Source organism: Camelus bactrianus, chromosome 29 (genome assembly GCF_048773025.1).
Source record: "Camelus bactrianus isolate YW-2024 breed Bactrian camel chromosome 29, ASM4877302v1, whole genome shotgun sequence".
Taxonomy (NCBI): domain Eukaryota; kingdom Metazoa; phylum Chordata; class Mammalia; order Artiodactyla; family Camelidae; genus Camelus; species Camelus bactrianus.
This window is the reverse complement of record NC_133567.1, coordinates 15,279,311-15,304,498: the sequence shown is the minus strand read 5'-3', so window position 1 is coordinate 15,304,498 and position 25,188 is coordinate 15,279,311. Positions and strand designations below refer to the sequence as shown.

General features: G+C 35.5%; 1 protein-coding gene across 5 annotated transcripts in view; it reads left to right on the top strand.

Moving 5' to 3' along the window:
- The window catches only part of UBE2W (ubiquitin conjugating enzyme E2 W), a 115,110-nt gene that overhangs the window by 32,507 nt on the left and 57,415 nt on the right, over nucleotides 1–25,188 (top strand). For 4 of the 5 annotated variants that reach the window (XR_012503211.1, XM_074355042.1, XM_074355043.1 and 1 more), the window contains exons 4-5: nucleotides 306–461; nucleotides 3,863–3,938. Coding sequence is in view for 4 of the 5 variants with exons in the window: in XM_074355042.1 (XP_074211143.1) it covers nucleotides 306–461; nucleotides 3,863–3,938 (232 nt within the window). In the remaining variant the exon portion in view is untranslated. Of the gene's footprint in view, nucleotides 1–305; nucleotides 462–3,862; nucleotides 3,939–11,413; nucleotides 16,843–25,188 lie in introns of those variants that run through there. The other variant, XM_010951433.3, reaches the window with a different exon arrangement.

The window sequence follows — 25,188 nt, the reverse complement described above, 5'->3', positions numbered from 1 at the left end:
TTGAAAAAACATTTTTGTTTTTCACTAGTCTAAAAATAAATGATAATTTAGAAATTTTCTAAAGAAAATTTATGAAAAATAGCTGAATATAAAATAGATAATCTGGGGCTTTCCTCTACTACATGGTATTCGTACAGTGAAACTGGTACTTACTGAGTTGATGAGAATAAACTACAAGCAGTTATCTTGTTCCTGGCATTGATTTTGTTTGTTTTCAATTTGGTTTTTAAAATATTAACTTACATGGAGAATGTTTTTGGATAAACGGAACATTTGAGTGTTAATGGAATTTTGTTCTTTCTTAGGTCATGTTTACTGGTGAAAATATTCCCGTTCATCCTCATGTTTATAGCAATGGTCATATCTGTTTATCCATTCTAACAGAAGACTGGTCCCCAGCGCTCTCAGTCCAGTCAGTTTGTCTTAGCATTATTAGCATGCTTTCCAGCTGCAAAGAAAAGGTAGGACTTTACAGAATTATTCCAGGTAATATCTCTTCTTTTAGTTTAGGTACAGAAACTGTATTAATATTTAATTTATTTGAAGGAAGGACTTAATGCTTTTTATTATGAAGTTATAAGGAATGTCATGTTTAGTAACAGATTGGAAAATAATTTGATAATAGAAATCAGACATTGTTTTATATTTCTTAAACAGGAAGTTTCTGCAGATGTTCTTAAAGAGTCTGAATTTTATTTCCGTAAGCATGCACAGGACAAAAGTGTGCAAGAAATTACTGTTTCTAGATTTCACGTGGGAAAGCGCCGGGAACAAGCACTGTAGCTGCCTTCTCCCCTCTGCTGGCTCCCACCCTATCAGCCTCTTTTAGGGAATGTCCCAGGAACCAGAGCTTTCCTATCACAGAGACTAGTTTGAAGGAGGAGGACTAGATTAAGTAGAATTTTCAGGACTTTTCCTCTTGCTCTCTTTTACTGATCTTCAGATTCTGTGTCTGATGATGGAGAAAGGGGAGAAAGACCAGAAAGAAAAATCATGAGTTAAATTTAGAATACCCTTTTAAACTATTTAAACTCTGTCTGCATTTCTGGCCCTCTTCTCATTCTTGTTTGAGGGTTAGTGTAGCTCAGTATTCATGTATTTCTATGTTTTAAATCCTCTCTTCTCCAGGAGGGTGTCCTTTTTTATTACTTTTAAAGGAGAAACAAATTTACCTTAGAGAATAGGGAGCTGTGGGGTTATTTATTTTAGTGTTTTTTTTTCCCCCTGTATTCTCCAAATTGAACTTTTTTTTTTTTTATTAAATTAATATTTAGAGAACATCTAAGTTAGTACTTCATTTTTAAATGGTAGGTTATGTAGTTTTTGAAATACTCTAAGCCAGTGTTTGCAAGGTGAGTTTCTTGGAATGTTAGTTCTATAAGAGGTTTCTTGGTGTTAGGTTAAAAAAAATATTTTTTGTTCAAATAAGAATGGGAAACAATGGGTTAAAATTGTATATATTTTAAAAATTGTGACATAAGAGTCCTTAATGTACGATTTTATGTGCCACAAGAAGAAAAAAGAAACTTCTGGCAATTGAACTATGATATACCATTAGTTGAAAGACACGTATCCTCATTCAGAAATAGTTAAAAAAAAAAAAAAAGATATGTTTTAGATGAAACGGTACGTATTATCTAATGTTAGCATCACCTTTTAACTTGATTTTCCTCTTTGCTGTTAGCTTTTCTAAGCTGGATTTTAGGCTACACTTGAGCTTTTGTTAACCCCAAGGGCTTGGAGACAAGTCTTACTCATTTATTGCTTCCATACTTTACTGTTTCTCCATCTCCACTCCCAACTCACATACAGGTTTTAAACTTTTAGGTGTGGAACAGAGTAGTTTACAGTTACGAGGGCTTCTGTGTCCTTCTTAATATCTTAATATCTTTAGAAAGATGAGGCTGTAACTATAGGATTTAATAAGAGAAGTTAAGGTGAACATCAGTGGTGCCTGCACATGGCCCTTGCATGTGCTTTATGATCATTAGCTATGTTTACATTTAAATGCAATGGTTTACTATTAAAAACTAGAAAATGATTGTGTTCTCTCTTTCAACCTTTTCTAACCCTCATCATTCCCCTCACCTTCTAGTTGTCTGCTGCTAGCGTTAGTTGCATAGTTAATGTAAGACTAATCATTCTATTTAAATTATTGATAAACTATATTATATGATAATCTGTAAATTGTAATTCAACCAAAATGATAATCTGGAAGTCAGAATTCTGGCAGCATTAGTTTAGTGAAATAAGGTAAAATTCAGATATTATTATGTACCTACTATGTGCTGTTGTTACTGTGCTAAGTACTAGGTTACTAAAATGAAGGGAAAACTTCCTTTGGCGTGGAGGGGAATCTAGCTCCATATAAGTTTTAAAAAGTCTTTCAAATATTTGCCAAAATCTCTTGTATTAAAACAAGTGAATTTTATTCTGTGGTAGACATAGTTCTGTGAGTTTCACTTTAATATTCAACTCTCTGAATACAAATTTTAATTTTACTATCGGCGTTATTTAGTCATAATTCTTTCATTCCAGTTTCCTTTTTCACAATCAAGAATGGTTCCCTAAGCTGGAGGCATTTAATTCCATCATGTTAGTATGTCAGGTTAAAGGTAATTTCTAATATTGAGACCAGGGGCCTTTCAGTAACCTACCCTTTATTCTCAGTGCCCTTGTAATAGAGATAGTCCAAACTTTCCAGCTTGTATTCCATTCCTAAAACAATTTGGGTGGTCCATCTTTTTGTATAGTTACTTTATTTTTTAACAACCGTATCTCCTTATCACTTAACAGTTTGCTTATATTCTTGACATAAGCAAATAGAATGAGTGTTATTTTTTTCTTTCTTACATTCTTTTTGAAATGTTGGATTCTAATAAATAGATAAATTGAGTTTATGACATCATTTGTTACAGTAGTAATAGTTTATCCTGCATGAACACAGGTTATGACTTTGCAGGACAAACAGCAGCAGATCATCTGTTCTTTGAAGTAGGCATGTAATTTCATGATTTCTTTATTATGTAAAGGTTAGATCATAGTTACGCATATGAGTTTTAGAAGTGCCAGGTGGGCTGCCAGTTCTCCTTCCTGCTGCCTAGGTCGTCATGTTCACCGCTGTGTTTTGGTTGGGCCTATCGTATTATCTACTAACCTGCCCTCAGTGGCTTTAATACAGATTTGGCATGTTTGTAGATGTACGTATTTCCTGTGTCCGATCATCATCCAACAGTTTTCAAGAAGATTCTCTTCCATAACGTATCTTCAGTGTTGCTGGCATCACTGTTACTGAAGTAACTCCCTTGTAGAGCTGCCATGTGCTTCTAATACTGTGCTAGTCGGGACATATGTGTAGCAGAAATGCCAGTGTAGCTTTTCCCCCTTTTTGCTCTTACATACTGTTAGGAAACTGAATCCTTTGGTCTGTCCTTGATTCTGTTTTATAGGAAAACAGTGATCTTCTGTGGAAGTTTGTAAGCTAGAGTTTCTCAGACAAACCTAGTTAGGTAGACTTACCTGTTTTGATCAGCTCACAAAATAATTATTTAATTATTTCTAGGGAGATAAGATAAATGAAGCCAAATTTCTTTATAACATAATGTTGCCACTTTTGGTTAATAGTCATTCTTAGTGAGCTTGTTGGAACCTAACCCAAACCACACATGCGCACTCCTGTTTTTTTTAAAACAATTTTAGTGTCAAGAGTCTACATTTCCTGGCATATATTATTCTTTCAATTATGACAACTTTTTTTTTAAGTATTCTGTAGTAATTTTACTAAAGCTTTTATTAAAATATTTCCCCCCTATGTTTTTCTGTTTTACAATTTCTTATCTATTTAAACTCTTTTTGGTTTCAGAGACGACCACCAGATAATTCTTTTTATGTTCGAACATGTAACAAGAATCCAAAGAAAACAAAATGGTGGTATCATGGTAAGCAGTTTTATTTTAGAATGATAACTTTCTAGTATTTTGATTTGAAAGATTATGTATCTGCTTGCTTGGGAAAAAGAGGAAATATATAATTGATGTTGTATTTTTATAATATGGAGACAAATCTTTTAAGGTATTTTAAGATAAGTTGGACTAGATTTTTAATGGGGCACATAAAATCATGACCATCATGCAAGTAAAATCTAAGATTGCTTTAAAATTTTGTTCTACCATTTTATTACAAAATAAAAGTCCTTAATATTTTTAGATCAAACTAGAACCAGCTATTGGGAAACCTGTTATTTGAAGTAGAAGTTATGACGCCTTATATATTCATTTAGCTGTGGTACTGTTCTTAGGGTAGGGCATCACATTGTTAGCGATGACCCATTAACTATTCTAATAGTTATTCCTCAAAAAAAATTGAGGTTCTGCTGATTGTAGCTTTATGAATACGTTATTCTCAATATTTTAAGTTCTCTTATTTTTGTTGGGAGGGTGATTGTACCTTTATAATTGAAAGATGCTAGCATCTTTTCTAAACTGACCTTACTGCTTCCCCAAAGGGGTATTTGAAATTAAAAACAAAAAGTGTACATTCCTCAGTATGTAAGGTCAGTGAAGGTCAGTGAAGAAAAACTGCTCCCTGCAATTTTTATATACATAAGAGTATTTCTTTTGTTTTCCTTTTCATAAATGTTATTCTAAAGAGAAATTAGAACTGACAGAACTACTTAGTAGAAATATAGCCTTTCCTCCTTACCTTTCTATCCAGTGTGAAACCTTCTGTTACCTCAGTTAATTTGAGTTAATTAAAAACTTGAATTCTAAGAGTTCTCTAAGTGTTGAGATAAAAGATGACTAGAATCAGTCCACTGCCTCTATACCAGCATTTGTAAGTTGGAAAACACAGTGAGAAAAGAATGCCTTTCCTGAAAGCCACAGAAATATGAGTATTTAGGGTAATGTTAATGAGAAATATAGATGACCCAGAAGAAGAAATGATGAAACTTTTAAGAGCTTTGAAAAAATAGAGATACTTTTATGAGAAACCAGTATTATTTAAAAAAAAAGTATACTCTTTACAAATTACAGGTTTAATGTAATACAGTAAAAATTCAGTGGAATGATGATGAATGGGTGTTTGAAAAGTTTAGAAAAAAAATGGGAGGAGTAGTTTGAATTAAAGGATAATGGAGAATAAGTCTACCAAACACCAAAAGGTAATAATGCAAGAATAGATACTGAAATAGAATTACACTTTTCTAGGTCTTTTTGTATATGAGATTTGAATATGTGATAAATCTGTGTCACAAATCAGTGAGAAGGGGAGAAATTATTTAATAAGTAATCCTGTTAGAAAATTGGCAACCATTTTGGGAAAGAAAAATTTACCTTTTTACTTCATATAGAAAATATTTCATGTGGATTGAATTAAGTTTTTTTTTTTTTTTTTTTTAAGAGTAATAGTAGAACTCTCTTGGGAACTCTTTCACCAAAGCCTTTCTGATTGCTCTTTCCTGTAAGGACTTAATAAACTTTATTATTGTGCCTAGAACGCGGGTTTTGTTTTACTTTTTAAGTTATCCCCAGATAATTCTGATACAGCTAGTCCCTTGATAACTGCTGTTTCAGGGATTCTTAGATATAAAAGGGCAGGTTTCAAAGGGAATTCTTTGTGAACACTGAAGGTCCACTAAAACTAAACAAGGCGCTACTTTTATTAAATGGCCCTTCAGTTTATATTCCTGGCTTCTCATTCTTTTGCATCCTCTTGCCTTTTAGGACTACGCACTATGCTGTCTCTTCCCTCTCTACCTTTAAAAAGGACCTTATCAAAAACAAAAAAACATTCCTTGAGTGTCACAGCCCCTTTACCTCAGCATAGTAAGTTCTCAATTTCATCAGAAATTAAGATTAGTCAATGAAAAATGTTGGCAAACACAACTAAATCAAACATTTTTTTTTAATGTCAAAGTACCCAAGATCATAATCATTCTATTTCAGACGCAACCTCACTAATAGTAGAAAAATTCCTCCATTGTCTTTTCCGCAGTGTTTTTAAACCACTTATTTTGGTTAACTTTCAGAAGAAATTATCTTAGTGACAAAAAATTTTTTAAATGCGTTTATTTTGAAAGTGTACAATCCTCTCTGCCACTCCACCCCACCCCATTGTTAGACAGTAGATTCCCATTTTCCCCTTCCTTAGTCTCTGGTAGGGGAATTTCAAAAAGATAAGGCACCTTATATAGTTGAAAGGAATTACGAAAAGTCCTTTACTTAAGAATACTTTTAGAATTTATTACCTGCTTTTGAATAAAAATTGAGGAAATGTTACATAGTAAAACTAGGAATATAAAAATTCTTTAAAATATTTTTCATAGAGGTAATAGTTTTATCTGTTACTGAGAAATCCATACTTTTATAACTGAAATAGAAAAGTCCTTTTTATAGTTTGAAGATGGATCATCTCCAAGTTAGCCAAGAAGTACTAAGAAAAGAGGCTTGGAGGGCAAGGAGGGAGGATATAGCTCAGTGGTAGAGCACATGCTTAGTGTGCAAGAGATCCTGGGTTCAATCCTCAGCACCTCCATTAAAAAAAATCACTAAAACAAAATTAAAAAAAAAAAAAAAAGAAAAGAGGCTTTTCAGACTAAATTAACCTCTTACTTAGTGTTAAATAGTACAGGGTTTGTGTAGGAATTCATTTTCCCAATGAACAGATTAAAAGTATCCTCCCCCCAATACAAATTAGCCAGTTTTAAAAAGCCCCTAATTCTAATTCAGCTAAATCATGGCTATCCTTGTTTAGTTTCCTTTGTCAGGTGTAGATACTTTTTTTTTCCACTTGCAGATAATTCCGTCTAAAACATCCTCAGTTCGTTCACTTACAGTGACATTCTTATGCCGGTATGTTTTCTGCTCCTCCTTGAACCCTGAATGCCTGAATCATTCTTCTCCTGCATTCTCCCTTAAATGGATGGTTTTGCTCTGTGAGTGAGCCTCATTTGAAATCAGGGAAGGTTGATATTAGTTATACTTTGAGATGATAAAGCATCTGCTCTGTCAGACAGGTAGTTGAGTACAAGGACTCTTCCTTGAACTTTTCCTTTAAAAAACTAAAGCATTTCAGCTGTGTTGCATATTTTGCCTTCTCCTTTATACATTTCACAATAACAGTTATAAGGAATATAACTGCAATAAAAATGGCCCACCTTGGCATTATAGTTGAAATTGAAAAAGCTTATCGAAAAGGTAACCATACTCATAAAGCAGAATCATGTCAGCTTTGTTTTGGAGCTTTTGAAATTTTAGCTTAAGTTTTTTCTGCTAATCTGCTTTAGTTCCAAAAGATACTCGTTGATTATGTTCTCCTTGTAATATCAGTTACCAAGAAATATGGACTCTTGTGTTTTCTTAACATCATCTAATTCTGAAAGGATTACAAGGTCAGATCAGGGTCCTGATGTGACCTGTAAAGCTAAACAAAAAGGTCAGAGGCTGAACAAAGACTTGCTTGCAGCTGGAAGAACTCACTGAAACACGTGACACTTCTGTTTCTAGAAACCAAGCAAAATTGTAGGCCTCAGGTATCAAGCTCCACAGCCCTTCTGTGTGGTGCTACCCAACATAACTTAGGTCAGCGTGGGTCAGAATGTTTGCCAGGTATAATCAATGGGGCAAGAGAGGTTTTGGTGTAGATTAGTGATATCTGTGTACTTCAGAGGGGGCTTCCAGGATGCAGGGATGGAGGCACTACTAATGACAAATCTGAAATTGGGTTGATCTCCTGGTTTTAGAAGAGGAGAACTTAGCTGACACATCAAAATTGAGCTACCAAATACCAGTGTTGGGTCCTTGGGGGGAAAAAAAGGCCTCTCTTTTTGAGTTTAAATTTGTCTTCCACATTATTAGTATACCTTGAGAATTAGGCCAGTCACTGCTACCCTATTACTGTTTTTGTATACATCACATCTCATACTGCATTTCTTTTGAGGTTCCTCTCTAGCACGCAATAACTTATTAAAGTGTAAAAAGTCATTGGTATGTGAATACATGTTCCTTGTTGTTAATTACTTGAAGTTGGCTATCAACCTGTTGTCCAGACTCTTTTATCATTTCTATTCACTAAGGAATTATGAGCATATCTGCAACGGAATGCAAATATTCTGTGTTGTCAATTAAGGGTGGGGGCCCATATGGTTTGAAAAATTAATTGAACTGAGAATAGGGTTAAAAAATAAAGAGACCTAACCAAAATAGGTATTTGAATAAGACAACTCATCTCAGCATATGAAAGGGCCAAGGAATGTACCTATGATTCAGGGCTAGAATCTTCCTTAGAAAGTAGATCTGTATCCAGTTCAGTGCACAAATTAATGAATGATTGAGGCTCAGAGTTATGGATCATGAAGTAGACATAATTTTTCTTGAAAAATATAATAAGTATCTTTATGAGATTGTAAAAATATTTCAAAGAGATAGCCAACTAGAATCCATTAATAATATCCATCTGTTTCCTGGGATCAATATACAACTTAGTTTCATAAACTATTGCTTTTCACAGGTGAGAGTACAGATCTGTGGTTCCTGAAGCATTTTCCTTAAGGTGGTAGAGAATTGAACAATATAGTTTAAGATAGCTATTAAGTATTGGCTCCAGAAAACTAGGCTTACAGGAACTAAATTGGCATAATGTTTAGATATCATGTCCAATAAACTGAGGAGATTGTAATTTTGGGAGAAGTAGATGAATATCTTTTTTTTACAAAACTATAGACCACATTCTGGTTCCATTCAGTGAACATAGCTTGTAGAATTACAAGGATTATAAATGGATAGGAACACCAAATTATTTCAGACTCCTATTAACAAACTCCTTTTCTCCCTGCCTAATAACTGTCCATAGGTTTACCTACATTGTGAGCCTTTTTCTTTGTACTACCTTTTAGGATTACAAAACCGTCTTCTAAATTCCTGAGTCCAAACTTGTACTTTTACAGTCCTTGCCCTTTATTTCCTGCAGGATAACAGTTCTGTTGTCTACTATGTAATCTTTCATGAATTGGTTCATCAAAGGAAAATTTTAATTCCCTAAACCGTTGAGACACAAACCTAACTGTAAAAATTTATTTGTATCTTTCTTGAAGGTAGCATCCTACTTCATATCTCCTGACCTCTTGCTGTGTTCCTTTTCTTCTAGTCCTCTGTCCCTGGGAATATCCAGGGAGATGCTTTCCAATATAATTTGATGGTTCTTATACTTTGGGGAAAATTAAATGACCTTCTTCTAATATAGTTCTCTCTCATTCACATTTCCCAGAAGCCCCATGAAGTTAGCCATGGTAGGTGTCACCTCTTTGGAACTGCTAATTTGTATATTATATTTGAGGGTATAATTTTAGTAGAGTCTTCTGCAGTTCCAGAAAAAATTTAAGTGATTAATCTGAGATTTTTTTTTTAGGTCATCATCTTGCCACAAATACTTTAGCCAAGAAGTTAAATATATTGCGTTCTTTCACCACCTTTTATAGACCTATGTTTTTCTTGATCCAAGATAGGTTTACTCTAACGACTTTTTTTGTGGAAGCCAGTCCTAGTATCCAGTAATTTTTTTTATAACTAGGAAACTGTGTTACTTCTGCTAACAAGTGTGTTTTTTGCTTCTTAGTGATGCCCTTCTTATTTGGGGAAAAGATGGTTATGGGATTGGCTCATACCTGTCTCCATACTGAACTATGACCCATAGATTCTTTATTACATATAGCCATCATGGATATGTAATGTTTCATTCCCTGTGGGTCCAGCTATCAGAGATAATTGAAATTCATCTTTAGAACTTACTTGTTTTTCAAAAGATAGAGGATTCAGAGCAGGTAGTATATTAGACCTAAATTTCTTTTAACATCTGACCCAAGGTGGGGATTGGGATGGGGAGAATAGCTTCTCATGAATCCCCTAATCGTTTTGGTGGTTGGTAGCACATTCATACCTGTATTGAAAACCTTCCAGAATAAACAACCTGATAAAGATACATTTATGGTACCACTTATCAAAGATTATATGTCTTTGGAGATAAAAGCTTATTGATAGTTAACTAGATAACATTATGTTCAAGTTGGATATTATCTGTCACTTCTCTTATTGTATACATTTCATGTGATACGATACTAAAGTTTATCCCCAGTAGTTTGACATAATAAGTGGAGTTCAGTGCCATCTCTTAACTTAGAGATTTAAATGTGATTAGATTTAGTATTAATTTCGAAGACTATAGTGTTATAAAATAGTCTCTTGGAGAAGTGATGTTTTAAGGGAACTTTTCATATCCTTAAGTTTATTCTGATCCATGACAAATGTATCCTCTTTATTCCAAGAGCCACAATTATTTAAGAAACAGATACTTCAATGGGACACTTAGAGCCTGTAAACTGTTTACTTGTTCTCTTCTTAAAGATGTTCTTATTTATTTAAAGGATTTTAATGATTTATATAGGATTTATTTTTTAAATTTAGTCTGTTTCACTCTTTAGATTACCTTTAAAGTATAGTATTGTGGAATGTTCCACTAACTTGCCCAGCATGGAAGTCAGATTTACTGCTTTTTTAGCTTTCATTGAGTCATTATGAATGAGAATTTTATTAGCAATATATCGATCCTAACATGGGATGGTTTGTGTAAAATATTTTGGCCAATTTTTCAGAATTTTCTCCTTGAAAGCTTTCACAACTTTTGGGTAGTTGCCACTAATCTTGCTTCTTTCAAAAGACTCTTTCTGAAGAATAACCCATCCTCAAAATCCTTCAGATATGTTTTGTGAAATAAATTCTGTTAAAAAAAAAAAGTTCATGAACCCCCAAAATTGTTACATAAATGTGTTGAGGCTATGAAAAGGTGTTACTACATTTCTGTGGAATTTTTTAATGACCTCCTTTGCATATGTATGTAGTATACTTGCTGAAAATTTTATTTTCTGAAGAGAGATTAATATTTACTGTTGATTGATTTAGAGATTGTACCTCATTTATGGTGTTACTTCCTTCAAAGACTTAAAGACATGACTTGTATTCTGCATTAATTAGCATGGCAGTGTTAGTCATGAGTTTACTTTCTGTCTCATTATATTTTTAAATTGTTGCCCATAAATAATTCTCTTATGACTGATAAATTCTGAATATATGCTAACATATATAAATTTATTATTTTAAGCAGAACTAACATACTACTACTAATATTACTTCAAAATTTGTATCAACTACCATTTCCCTGAAAGAATAGAACTTGATTTGTTTGTTACTATATACTTGAACACAAATTAGATTTTTTATTTGTAGGGATCTGGGGAGACAAGTCAGAAATGTAAACCATGTTCTTCTTGCTACTTAAAATTATTTCTGTATTAGACTAACTTGTAGATTTTCCTTATGCATGCTTGACTTTTTTAATTATCTTTTTTCTCCTTTTCTTAAAGATGATACTTGTTGATGCCACTGTTATCATCCTCCTAGCAGAAGATAGTCCTACTGAGAAAATGAGCACTTTGATCATTCAGTCTTTGAACTTTAACCTTTGACTGGAAGTGACCTATAGGCAATGAAGACTACTTCCTTTTACTGCATTTTTACTCGTGTGCATTCTGGGCGCATGTTGATCGCTGGTTCAGTCCAGGCAACTGACATGCTTTTATTAGTCATACAGTATTAATGCAGGTGTCAGGAAATGTCAAATATAATTCCATTTTTTATTTTTATTTTTTTAAGCTTTTGGAAAAGTTCCAGGTCCTCATGTATTGTGCAATAACAATGACTTCCTTGGCGGTTTTGGGACGTTCATTGCCGGCAATGGACGTTGTAAAAGGAAAAATTTTCATTAACTCCTGCCACCCAATGATTAATGCATGATAGGGCCTATGAAATGAACTTATCAGTTTGAGTGGGATTATAAATAAAGTGAGGGATTTCAACATTACTTTGAAAGTCACCCCAACTGTTTATATTTGGATTCTATGCACTGTGAACCTAAGGTTAACAGCATGAATTAACATGCGTCTTTAAAGGACTGTAATGAAAGATCATTGCGTATTTATTGAATTGTTTATATCTGCTGTCAAGTTGTTTTGACATGGACAGTTTTCAAGTAATACTGGCAGAGAGGTACAATATGTTATCCCTATGGTGAAAATAAATTCATTTGTTGTATATAGTTCCTTAATCTCTGAAGTAAAGATATGAGTAATATAGGGTTTGAATGGTTTAATCAAGGCTTTATTTTGGAAGTAAGAAGAATGGCAGTGATGATTAAACTGCTGCAGTCCCTCATTTGGGCTTGTTATTTGTACATTAATGATTTTTTCCAAGTAGATTATACTCTGTTACTTCCTGCTAGCCATCAGCATGAGCCCTACTGCCTAAACACTATTTCGTTTATTTATGTTTGGAAAATCCATAAACATTTTTGTTTGCAATTTTATTTCTTTTGTTATGTTTTAAGTCAAGTTTGAATGTTATAATACTTTAATTGAAAAACTTTTGTCAAGTTTTTTCTTGTAAATTTTCTTTATTTGTAAGTATCATCTTGTCCTTCAATCCTGTACCCTAAAATAAGAAATACATTTTTGACAGAGGCTTAATGTTTTAACAAAAGAGTGTGGACATTTTTATTTTAAAATTTAGGCAGAAGTACACTATAGAATGGTATGTTTGCTTATTTGTCTCACACAACCATACTTTTTTTTCTGGAGGGATTTGTTTTGTTTTGCTTTGTTTTATTTAAGAGTTTGCTTACAGCTAGATAAAAATTTTCTATAAAAAAAAAATGCTGAAAGGTCCAATTCTCAGTACCATGTAAGTTAATACTGCAACTCGGTTCTCTTTTTAAAAGGCGATTAATGTATTTTATAAATTACCTTTTCACATATGCAAAGTCTGTTTCTACTACAATGTTATTTTTTACTAATGCCTGTTGTTGCACTCTTTTTGACATATCCTACAGTGAATATATGAAGCAATTTGGGCTTAAAAGTAAAAGCCAGTTGGCTAAAAGGTTTGAAATATGTACCCCAGTAAAACCATCCAATCAGTAATTGGCAGAGAATATTTTAAAAATTGTTTTTAATCTCTGTATAGATGACATTTTGTAGCTTTGTACATGTTGTTAATTAAGGACATATAATTTTACACTCAAAGTATAACTGCTGAACTCAGGGGTGGGTAGACTTCAAAAATATGTCTGCTGTAGAAATAACTTGAAAAAAATGTTAAACTGTGGCCAGCCACCAAATTGTGGACACTGTTTATACTGCTAGTTAGCAGCTACCACTGTTTAAAATCAAAAGCATTTTGTTCTATCTTGACTAGACATACATGGGTTCTCGTCTCTCTCAGTCTTATTAGTTGGCCAATTTAACCAAGACAGAAAATGTTTTTTGGAGTGCTTTAAACTACTTATAGTTTTTAACTGCTTTTTAATATGAAAACTGCAGCTATAAATTATGTATTTTTCATATTTTACATAACTGCTCTAAACTACTGATTGACTTGATCATTTTCTGGGATGGGAGTGGGGCATCTCTCCCCATACTGCTGGTCCTGTTACTAAAATCCTTTTATAAAGAAATGACCTGTGCCATTTATTCACCAAAGGAAATAATATACCAGGTCAAAGATTAACAATGCTATAGTATAGATTAATAGATCATATATAGCCTCAATGAGTTTTTTAATGCGAATAATAGTATTTTAACATACCTCTCTCTACATAGAGATACCATACAATAAATTAAGATGACGCAGAGGAAAGTAAAGGAAAACCAAATAATTTTGGTACATTTTATGGTTAAAGGAGAAGAAAATGGGATGAAATATCCTAAAATATAGAAGCACCAACCATTCAGAATTTGCAATCAGATAACACCTTATGTGTTACTTCCTTGAACTTAGGAGTCATTGAAAATGCCTGTGCACTTAGATTTAATTAAGTTAATTTTAAATGTAAGTTACATTATTAAAAGACATAAGATGTTTACCTGAGTCATTGCTCTAGTGAGGGCAGTTAATGGCTTTGTAATAATAAAAATTAGACTATTTCTCTGTAGCATGTTGTTGAATGACAACCAGAGTAACAAGAAAGTGTACATAGGAACATGCTACTTCCCTCTTCCCTGCAGTCCCTCCATGGGTCCCTGTCTGCCGCATAGGCCTACAGAATTATACCTTCGTATTTAGACAATATGTATTCTTTTCTTTTTTATTTATTTATTTATTTATTTTAAGGCCATTCTTCTGGTTTGCCAAATTCTGTACAAGCAGTGATACATTCAGTTCCTTATTTTGCATGCTTATTAGATCATGAACTTGCTGCCCTTTCAAAAAAAAAAATTATGTCAAGTAGTAATTAATGCCATAGATTTTAAAGAGAGAAATGGTTTTCAGTTTTTTAAGGTAAATTTTTAAAAATAAATTTTATGGCTGTTAAGATCTTAAGGAATTTAATATTCATCTCTGAAGGGACTTACTTGTAGTGTACAAATTCCTCCTTTTTAGGTAGCAGGGAAATGAGGCTTTTTTAAATCCCCACAAGAAAATGGTAAAAATAGCTTTTATATACAGTTCATCTGGAGAAAGATCTTAATTCTTATTGTTTTGACTAGGTATATAAATTAAATTTTTGGTATAACGTAACTAGGATAGTTAATTATTTTTCCCTTCTGAAATTTTAACTATTTGCAAAAATATATGTCATTAGATTCCCATGGTGGATAATAACTTCTTCAGATTCTAAAACAGATATCTAGTGACTGCTTAATTGTTCCCAGATTGCATCAAGTGAATTGACAAATAATGTAAATGAGTAATGATATGAAAATGGTATGTAACCACATATTACTTGTTTTTGGTAATCAAGTCTTATTTTTTTAAAAGCCTATTGTTTTTGAGAATTGAGATATTTAAAACTTGTTAAAGCTTCTTCCTAAAAATAGAAGAGAAGAGGAGGTACTGTGTGTTTAAAAAATTTTTTTTTAAATAAAGAATTCAGTGTCACTAGTTCTAAGCCTTTATGGTTACTTTGCTGCTTATATTTCTTGATCTCACTTTTATTTAGTTTTTTTGTACGTATTTTAGCTAAATAGTTAAGATTTCTAATTGTGTATATAAGTTGATTTTCAAAAAGATCTGAGGAGTCATTGCTGTCAGAATCAGCTACAGCACTGTTCTGTTACACTAATGCCTTTGCTGGATTAAGATCTGTGAGGAAGGTGTCTTTTAATCTGTGCCAACTGGCCCTAATCTTCTTTGCAGTCTTTTGTTTGTTTTTGTTTTTTTCTCTCCTTTATTTTTCTTCCTTCCTGTCTCCTCACAGATACCCAGTGTATCAATCTTCTGACTTACGAGTTTTTCTCCCATATTCCCTTTCTTCCCCTTTCCCATCCATTTCTCTTTCTTGAGTTTAGGGAATCCAGAGAAGGATTATTAAAATTATGTCAGAAAAAATTTTTAAAAAAAAGACTCCATCCTACAAATAAAGAATTTCTGATACCTAATTTAGTCCATCAGTAAATGGCTAAATTTGTTGAATAATTGACTACTTGATAAATAAGCTGTTGTTAGCTGTAATTTAGTTCTTAAAATACTGATATTGAGAGAATTTTGTTTACTTTTAGGCCTTTTGTTACTTCTGTGACTCTCCCATGCCTAATTATTGCCCAAATGAATTCAATTACTTGTTTTGGTGAAAGTGGAGGGTTTTTTTTTTTTTTCCATTTAAGTTTCTAAGCTAGTTTGAGATTTGGAACTATTTTTTTTAAATAAAATTTGTGAGAGACTTTTGCTTTCTCAGCATAAATTGTGCATTAATTTAAAGTCAGGCTGATATGCATCATTATCAGTAGAGGCCCATGAAATCTAGACATGTACTTCAGACTTAGATCTCTGTCTTCAAGTTGAAGTTCTGCTTTTGACTGTGGTCCTGCTAATTGAGGTGTTTATTGTGATTTTAATTTTCAGGTGTTAGTATTAGGACTTATAATTGGGGATGAATCTCCAACATTATTACATGAGAATCTTTTTTTATGAAAAATTTTCCATTACTACAACAGTGTAATATCTGAAAGCCATTTTGAATATGTGGAAGAAAAGTCTGAATAGAAGCCAATGTATCTTTCATATACTTAGAGAACTAGAATTTTGCAAGTGGAGTGCAGTCGACTGGGGAAAGGAGACACTGTTCTTGTTCTATTTCTTGGCACATACACTGTCAGGGTTTTGAAAAAAGTTTGCCCCTCAAAGGCAAAAAGGCATGGTTTCAAAGCTCACCGGCTTTGGCTTGTTAGGTGTGACTTCACCTGTCCGATTTCCTGGTACAGCAGATAATTGAGAAATTCTGCCTCTCTAATTTAAAAACCTGATGACAAATAAGGAATTTGATAGATTGTGTCAGAATGCAAGCCTCTTCATAGTTAACTACAGGTTGTTTACATAATACATAATACAATTTAGTTGTCAGTCTCAAGGTAAAATAATTATTTGAATAGATAATTAGGTCAGTTATCTAGTAGCCAAGAATTAGATGCATGTTGAAGTCGCAATGGATTTGTTATTTTTAGTTGGTACCATTTTTCTCTCAATATTCAGAAATACAGATTGTGCATTTTATTAATAGGAATGGAAGCTCATGCTTGAAGATTTGCTTGAAGATTTGCATAGGGTGGATGTATATATTTTATAAAATCAAGTTGTAAAATGTGTAAAGCTACTGCTTTTTAAATAGTATATAAATGTTGACAGATAAATCTATATTATATATTTTTAAATACATGTATCAAACTTTTGTTAGTTGAATATGAATTACATTGTGTGCTCTATGGAATTCAGCAACTTTTAATAATAAAGCAGTTGTCATTGATTTTTTTTCCTGTAGACTTGAATACTAAGTTGGATAGATATTAAACCTTTTTGTAGTTTATATTGTAAAAATTTATATATCTTTACAGAAGGCTGTGATCTTTAAAGGATTATGGAAATAGTAACATGTCCATTTCCAAAATGAGTGCAACAGAATGAAGATAGTCACTAAAGCCATTCGTTTATTTGAAGATCATCTTTGCTTAGCAGTGCAGCCTAGTGCATTTTAGTAGTTTTTCATACTTTAATTAATTAAGTCCTGTTTAAAAGACTGGGTGTTTTCAGAAAAGATGGAAACTGAGACCTGGGTGCTTGCTTAGAGTTACTGTGAGTCTGGTGTTGCTGAACTTCAAGTTGCACGATGAATAAGGACATCCTGTAAAGAATTTCCAGGCGCTTTCCTGAGTATGCAAACAGATCAACTAACTTACTTGAATGAGTATGACTCCTCAAGTGATGAGAAGAGAAGGAAATAAGCAGAAGAGGGGCCTTTCCCACATCCCAGCTGTTCCCAGCAGGAAGGGGTTCAGCGTGCTCTGCTGGCGTTCTAGGCTCTCTCCCAGGGAGTCTCCCTCCCCGGGAGCGCCTGACCGCTCCACTAGCCGCTTCTGCAGCCCCAAACTACTAGGTTGGTAGCTGGTTAGGTAAATGCAAGATCCACCTTTCTTTGTACTTTGATGGCACTCCCTCCCTTTATTATAATCCTTAAAATAATTTCTGCCTCTCACGGAAGGTATGACTTTTCTCCACTAGCTCAAGCTACTAGGGAGAAGTGTTTTGTTGAAATCCTCTCTATATTCCTTAGTACTTTTCACACTAACGTGGCACATAGCAAAATCAAACATGAACTGATTTGAAGGGTCAAATAAGGAAAGTTGAAATAAGAAAGTAAGGTGGAAAATACTTTCTCATACATGTACGTGATCTTCAGGGAACTAATGCGGGTGGGTGTATATTATCAGGTAAGACCCTAGTGTGAATGGCTATATCCTGCAGAAAAGGTGTCCAACTTAGCATTAAAAATTTCTTATCTCCACTCTCACCCCCCCCAAAAGCCTATTTCTCTCTTTCATACTTTCTGTTATAATTAACAGCATATTCCTATCTAACCTCATTACCCAAGTGAAGACTCTTAACTCTGCTCACGAGTCCTCACTGACATTTTTCATCAAGTTCTGTAGAGCCCATCTTTGAAACATCTCTGACGTTTCTTCCTCTTCTCCAGCCCTCTTGCCGTTGGCCTTTTCACTGCCTGGTCCTGATGGACCCCTGCTGCTCTTCAGCCCTCTGCACACCTCGTCCCATACGTAGCAGCCAGACAAGACTCCCTGTGCTTTGCTAATGTTCTTCTCTGTTCCTCGAATGTTTGTTACCTGCTTTTCTCCCCAAAAGGTGCAGTTCAGATGTAGTTACAAGTTTATCATCTTTGCCCTTCCCTCTTTACCCCGTCCCAGTCTTCTATCCTGAGCTCTTCACTCTGGGACAGTCTCAGTTGTGTTTGTGTACACAGCAGTGGCACACAGCACCTATCACAGAAGCTCTTAGTAAGTGTTAGTTGAATTAACCTGATTGTACTTGTATCTTTATCCTAGCTTTTTCAAAGAACCTTACTCAGGCACTAGCAAACCCAACCACCATCTGTGTGAAACGTTATAGCAGAACACCCTATCCTTCCCATCCCAGAGAGTTTGACAGAATTACTTTTAAGTAAATCATTAGTCATTCTTAATTGGTTTTGCTTTCTTTTATATAAAAGGGTGTTTCTCATATCCTTGCCTTTTCTTTGAGGTAAATTGTCTTGAATATATTCACAAATTAAAAATGTAATTGTTTAAAACTAAATACATCTGAGGAGCCCTGAGATCATAAAGATAAACCTAACGCTCATTAAGGTTAAAACCGGGCATTTAAGCAGATACTTAGTGATGACCTCTGCTGTACCAACAAGGATGGCAGATAAGCGACAGCATGTATCTTCAAAGGGCCTATGTAATAAGGGAGCTATGAAGTAGAGAAATGATACAGCATACAAAGTGATGAACCTGAAAGGGTTCCGATAAGTGGCAGTTTCTGATAATCGGGGGAACAAGTTGTTTGCAAATAGTATTGCTATGCCTTGAGAAATACAAACTTTGTGGATGGGTTCTAGGCAAGTACAAAGGTCGCGAGTCCAAAAGCCCGAGGACAGGATGACGTGGCTGGTTCAGAGTGAGCCGGTGGGGAAGCAGGAGCCAAAGGCCAAATGATGTAGGGCTTTGTGAGTCAGGGCAGGATTGAAATTGATCTTTCATAGTTTCCACTGAATGGAGAGATGAGCCTAGCACTGAGCTCCTGTTGTCCTCAGGGCATCTATCAGTTGGGAGGGAATTATGAAACTGAGCCACTGTGTGGGCAGTATCGCAGGGAAGGTTGCCCAGAAATCAAAGCCCAGGATATGTCCCAAATGAGTCTGAGCCACTGCGCCAACATCCCACCCATCAAAAGTAACTTAAAACCAGGACCCAGTGGAGCTCCATTCCCAGAGTAAAGGTCACCTGAGGAAACAGCCCTGATTCAGACTTGCACCCTGGAGTGCTTTGGGGAATGCCAAGCTGTGGACCTAGATTAACATGAGATCCCTGACTGGCCATGTTTTCAGGAGATGATCAGAAGCAACTGCAAGTCCTCTCTGAAGAAAGCTTTTCTCTTTTTAGGCCTCAGATGATTCCTCCAAGAGGTTTATTTAAATACAGTGATCAGTACACAAAAGTTATCTGGGAAACATCATGATAATAAACCAGCAGAAACAACAGACCTGGAAAGCATTGGAGGTGTGGGGTGGGGAGTGACACAGTGCTCTGCATGACACACCATATTGGGAGCTTCTGAAGAACAAGAACCTGTCTTGTTCAACTGTATACTCATTCAAATATTGACCGCCTGCTGGATCCCAAGGAACTTATCATCTGGCAGGGAAGACAAACGGGTGATTGTGTACGGTGGTGTCCTGGGGTAATGGCAGAGTGCCAGGCAAGCATCAAGGCAGGAACCACCAAAGGTGTCTAAGGGAGTCTGGGAAGAATTCCAGGGGAAGAATGAATATTCGCCAGGCAAAGGTGGGAGAGAAAAGGTGAGGGCATCTGAGATAAAGCATGCAGCGAGTGCAAACACCCAGGGTGAGAGAGAACAGTGTTGTAGCATTAAATTTGGATGAAGGAGAGGTGAAAATAGGAAATAGAACTAGAACATGGAAGACGAGGTTTTAGAGTTTTGATTTTATCTTGTGACAGAATCAGATTTGCCCTTCAGAAAAATTACCTTGTCTCTGATGTGGAAAGTGTTTGGAATGGTGACTAAACTGAAGGGAAAAACAAGAGGCTTAATTGTAATCAGACAACGAATGATGATGACTTGAATTTATTATAAAGTATTGGCATAAATATAGACATACATCAGTGGAACAGAAGGGAGAGTCCAAAGGTAGTATCAACTGATTTTCAAAAGAGATGCCAAGGCACTTTCAGGGAAAAAGAGTAATCTATTCATCATGTGGTACTAGGGCACTCGAAGAGCCATTTGCAAAAGAAAAAAAAATCTTGCGTCATATAAAAAAATTACCCAAAATGAATCATAGACCTAAATCAAGAGTAAAAACTGTAAAATTTGTGTAAGAAAATAAAATCTGAGATCTTGAATGTGGCAAAGATTTCTTAACTACCGTACAAATTATTGAAAGCATTTGATAAATTGTTCTTACCAGAATTTAAACCTTGGGCTTTTCAGGACACTTAAACTAAAAAGGTAACACAATATATTTGTGAAATATATGTCTGATAAAGAATTTTTTTAACTCTTAAAATTCAATCACTTTCCAATCAATTTTAAAATGAGAACAGTTTTTGAATTTTTGTTTTTACTTCAGCTGATTCTTAACCAAAGAAAACACAGGGATAGCAAATAAATACATAAAAAGCTGCTCAACGTCATTAGTTATTAGAAGAATACAAATTAAAACCAGGAGACACCACTACACCCACTACACTGACCATACCAAGTTTTGACAAGAATGTGGAGCAATGGGAACTCTCCCACTACTGAACATAGAATTGTGTAAGCATTTTGGAAGACAGTTTGACAGCTTCTTAAAAAGTTGTTAAGCATGCACGTACTACATTAATCGGCATTTTGCTTGGAGTTATTTACCCACGGGAAAAGAGCATATGTTCACACAAAGACGTTTTACACAAATATTTGTAAACTGTCCCAACTGGAAACATCCCAGATGTCCATCAATAAGTGAGTAAGTAGCCAAACTTTGGCATATCTATACAATGGAATACAACAGCAATAAAAAAAGAATAATCTATTGATACATTGATAAAAAACAACACTGATAAATTGCTATTACGCTGAGTGAAACTACCCAGGCAAAAAAAAGTACATACTTACGGCTTTATTTATATAACATTTTGGAAAATGCAAACTTAGTTATAGTGAGAAGGTCAGATAAGTGTCAGTTCAGAGCTCTTTTGGGAGGAACCATGCTTTCCTCGGCTGTCTTGGATATAGAGCATTTAAAATATAACGGAGGAGATCAGCCAAGGTGACAGAGTAGAAAAAGACCGGCACCTACCAGAAAAGATCTTTTACAACTGAAGATATAAAGAAGGAACCATAGCAAGATGGGGAGGAGGGGAGGAATCATGGTGTAGCCATACTCATACCTCCGGGTGGGCGACCAGTAAAAGGGAGAATAATTACAATTGCAGAGCTTCTCCCCAAGGAGTGAGGGGTGTGAGCCCCACACCGGGATCCCCAGCCCCGGGGGTCCTGCAGCAGGAAGACAAGCCCCCAGACATTTGGCTTTGAAGGTCAGCGGGTCTTACTTTCGAGAGTGGAAAGTCTGCAGGAAATAGACTCCGCTCTTAAAGGGGGCAAACAAAACCTTACACACGCGGGGACCCAGGACAGAAGCAGTATTTTGAAAAGAGGCTGGATCAGACCTATCTGCTGATCTTGGAGAATCTCAGGAGGTGACTAGAACTCACCTTGGGGACACAGACACTGACAGCAGCCATTTTTGGGAGCTCATTCTCCCCCATGGACGCCACTGCTGGCAAGCATCATTTTGGAATCCTCCCTCTAGCATATTAGCCTCAGGACCCAGGCCCACCCACTGCCCATCATCAGGTTGGCTTGGGAGTACTGGGATGCTTCAGGCCAAGCAACTAACTGGACAGGGACACAGCCCCTCCCACCAGCAGACAGACTGCCTTAAGACCCCCAGAGCCCACATCCACTCTTGGACGCGTACCTGTCCATCAGAGCGCCCAGGACCTGGCCCCACACGCCAGGGTATAGAAATGTAATAGGTATGTTGGAAACCTTAAAACTCCTAGAGGAAAACATAGGCAGAACACTCTTTGACATAAAAGCAATATTTTTGGATCTGTCTCCTGAGGCAAAGGAAACAAAGCAAAAATAAACAAATGGGACCTAATTAAACTTAGAAGCTATTGCACAGCAAAGGAAACCATTTACAAAGTGAAAAGACAATCTACTGAATGGGAGAAAATATTTACAAATTGTATCACCAATAAGGGGTTAATATCCAAAATGTATAAAGAGCTCATGCAAACTCAATATCAAAAAAAAAAACCCTGATTAAAAATGGATGTCTAAAATAAACAAATAAACCTAATTACCTGCCCCCAAAATGGACAGAAGATCTGAGTGGACATTTTTCCAAAGAGGACACACAGATAGCTAAGAGGCACATGAAAAGATGTTCAGCGTTGCTAATCATCAGAGAAAGGCAAATCAAAATCAATGAGATATCACCTCACACCTGTCACAATGGCTATCATCAGAAAGAATACAAATAGCGAATGTTGGCAAGGATGAGGAGGAACAGGAACCCTTGTACGCTGCTGGTGAGGATGTCAATTGGTGCAGCCACTGTGAAAAACGGTATGGAGGGTCTTCAAACAACTAACAGAGCTACCATATGGTCCTGCAATTCTGCACCTGGATATATATCCAAAGAAAACAAGAACACTAATTCGAAAAGATACACGCACATCAATGTTCATAGCAGCATTATTTACAATAACCAAGGTATAGAAGCAACAGCTGTGGTCCATCCACAGCATTACTGACTGTTAAATCAATTCAACTCAATCTCTTTCCAGTAAGGTGTGGAATGGAGCCAGAATTCATATTTTAGGCAAATAAATCTCTCCCAGATGATTCTGACGCAGAGCCAGGTTTGAGGATGACTGGTTTAACTCACTTCCAAGTTTCTTAGGTTACAAGCAGTGTTATTTCTCTTTCTATTCCAGGAGGACAGGAGACAAAGTAATTCTCAGCTGTAACTCAGCATCAGGAGTGTAAATGCTTGTCCTGGAGAATAACACAGCAAGGGAACAACAGCAGATTGTACAAACTTTAATTCTCTTGCAGAAAGAGAGGAAACTAAACTGCTAACTAAAAAGAGGAAATATGATTCCTATTAAGAATAAATATGCAATTTTAGTTGAGAGAATTTTTTGAAATCAGTGGCAAATCTCCTCAGTCATGAAAAAGAAGTTTCAGATGAGAGGTTTTTTTTCTTCTTTTTAATTGAGGCACCGGAGATTGAACCTAGGACCTCATGCGTGCCAAGCATGCACTCTACCACTGAGCTATAACCCCATCCCCTCTAGAGTATTTTTAATGTTCATAAACATCCTTTTCATTTCTTCACATTTCAAGCTGGACCTGGGCTTTGTATTAGGATTATTTTGTTTGCAAGTATAACTAGCTTAAGGAAAAATGAACTTGTTGGTTTATAAAGCCAGGGAGTCATAGGTGGTAGTGGCTTCAGAAAAGCTGGAGGCAGGGCTCAAAGTTAGGGCTCTGTCTCCCTCTCCCAGCTCTGATTGGCTTTATTCTACAAATTCTCTCCAAATGTGAGCAAGAGGGTCACTGACAGCTGTACCTTCCCAGCCCAGCAGCTCCAAGAAAACTAGCGTCTTCCCCTACTAGTGTTTGTAAATCCATCTCAGAGCAGAATCTGCTTGGTCTTTTCGGATTTCATGTCTGCAGCACCCCCTCAGTCATCACTGAGGCTGGAGGATGGGGAACTTCAGCAGGCGTGGGTCTCATGGCCCCTGTGGCCATGAATTTACAGCCCCATCAGAACCACCTGAAATTGGGGATGGTTTTCCCAACACAATAAAAATGAGATTGGGGAGTTTTAATGGGCAGAGAACTTAACAATGTTCACTACAGGATTATTTATATTGACCAAATGGCAGATAATAGACCAGAATTTGTGTGTACACTTATCTAAAATACTCCAACCTGTGAGGTTAGCTTAGGGAAAGGGAAAAAAAAAAAAAAAAAAGAAATATCTTACCATATGGTCCAGCAATCACTCTCCTTGGTATTTAAGCAAATAAGTTGAAAACTCACATCCACACAAAAACCTACACTTGAATGCTTAGAGAAGATTTATTCATAATTGCCAACACTTGGAAGCAACCAAGATGTCCTTCAATAGGTAAATGGACAAAGTGTGGTACACCCATACAGTGGAAATATTATTCTGTGTTAAAAAGAAATGAGATACCAAACTATGAAAAGACATCAAGAACACTAAATGCATATTGCTAAGTAAAAGACACCAATCTGAAAAGGCTGCATACTGTACGAGTCCGACTATATGACATTCTAGAAAAGAAAAAACTATGGAGACTGTAAAAGGATCAGTAGTTGCCTGGGGTTAGGGTGGGGAGGGATGGAAAGATGGAGCACAGAGGATTTTTAGGGCAGTGATGTACTGTGTATGATACCATAATGATGGGTCCATGTCATTAAACATTTGTCCAAATTCATAAAATTTACACCTAGAGTGAACCTTAAACTTTGGACTTTATGATTTTTTTTTCCATTTTATTGAGATAAAATTGACATACAGCCCTTATAAGTTTAAGGTGTCCAGCTCAATGACTTGACTTACATATATTGTGAAATGATTGCCCCAGTAAGTTTAGTTAACAGGTACCATTTCATATGCTGCAAAAGAAAAAATAATTTTTTTCCCTTGTGATCAGAACTTTTAGCTTCTACTCTCTTAGCAACTTTGAAATATACCACAGGGCACTATTTCCCATAGCCGTCATGTTGTATATTACATCCCCAGTACTTAGTTTTCTTATAACTGGAAGTTTGTAGCTTTTGACCACCTTCATCCAATTCCCCTCACCCTGAAACTGTGGACTTTAAATAATGATAATGTATCAATACTGGCTCATTGTATATCAAATGTACCACACTAATGCAGGATGCTAACAATAGGGAAAATGGTGAGAGGGGAGAAAGGAGC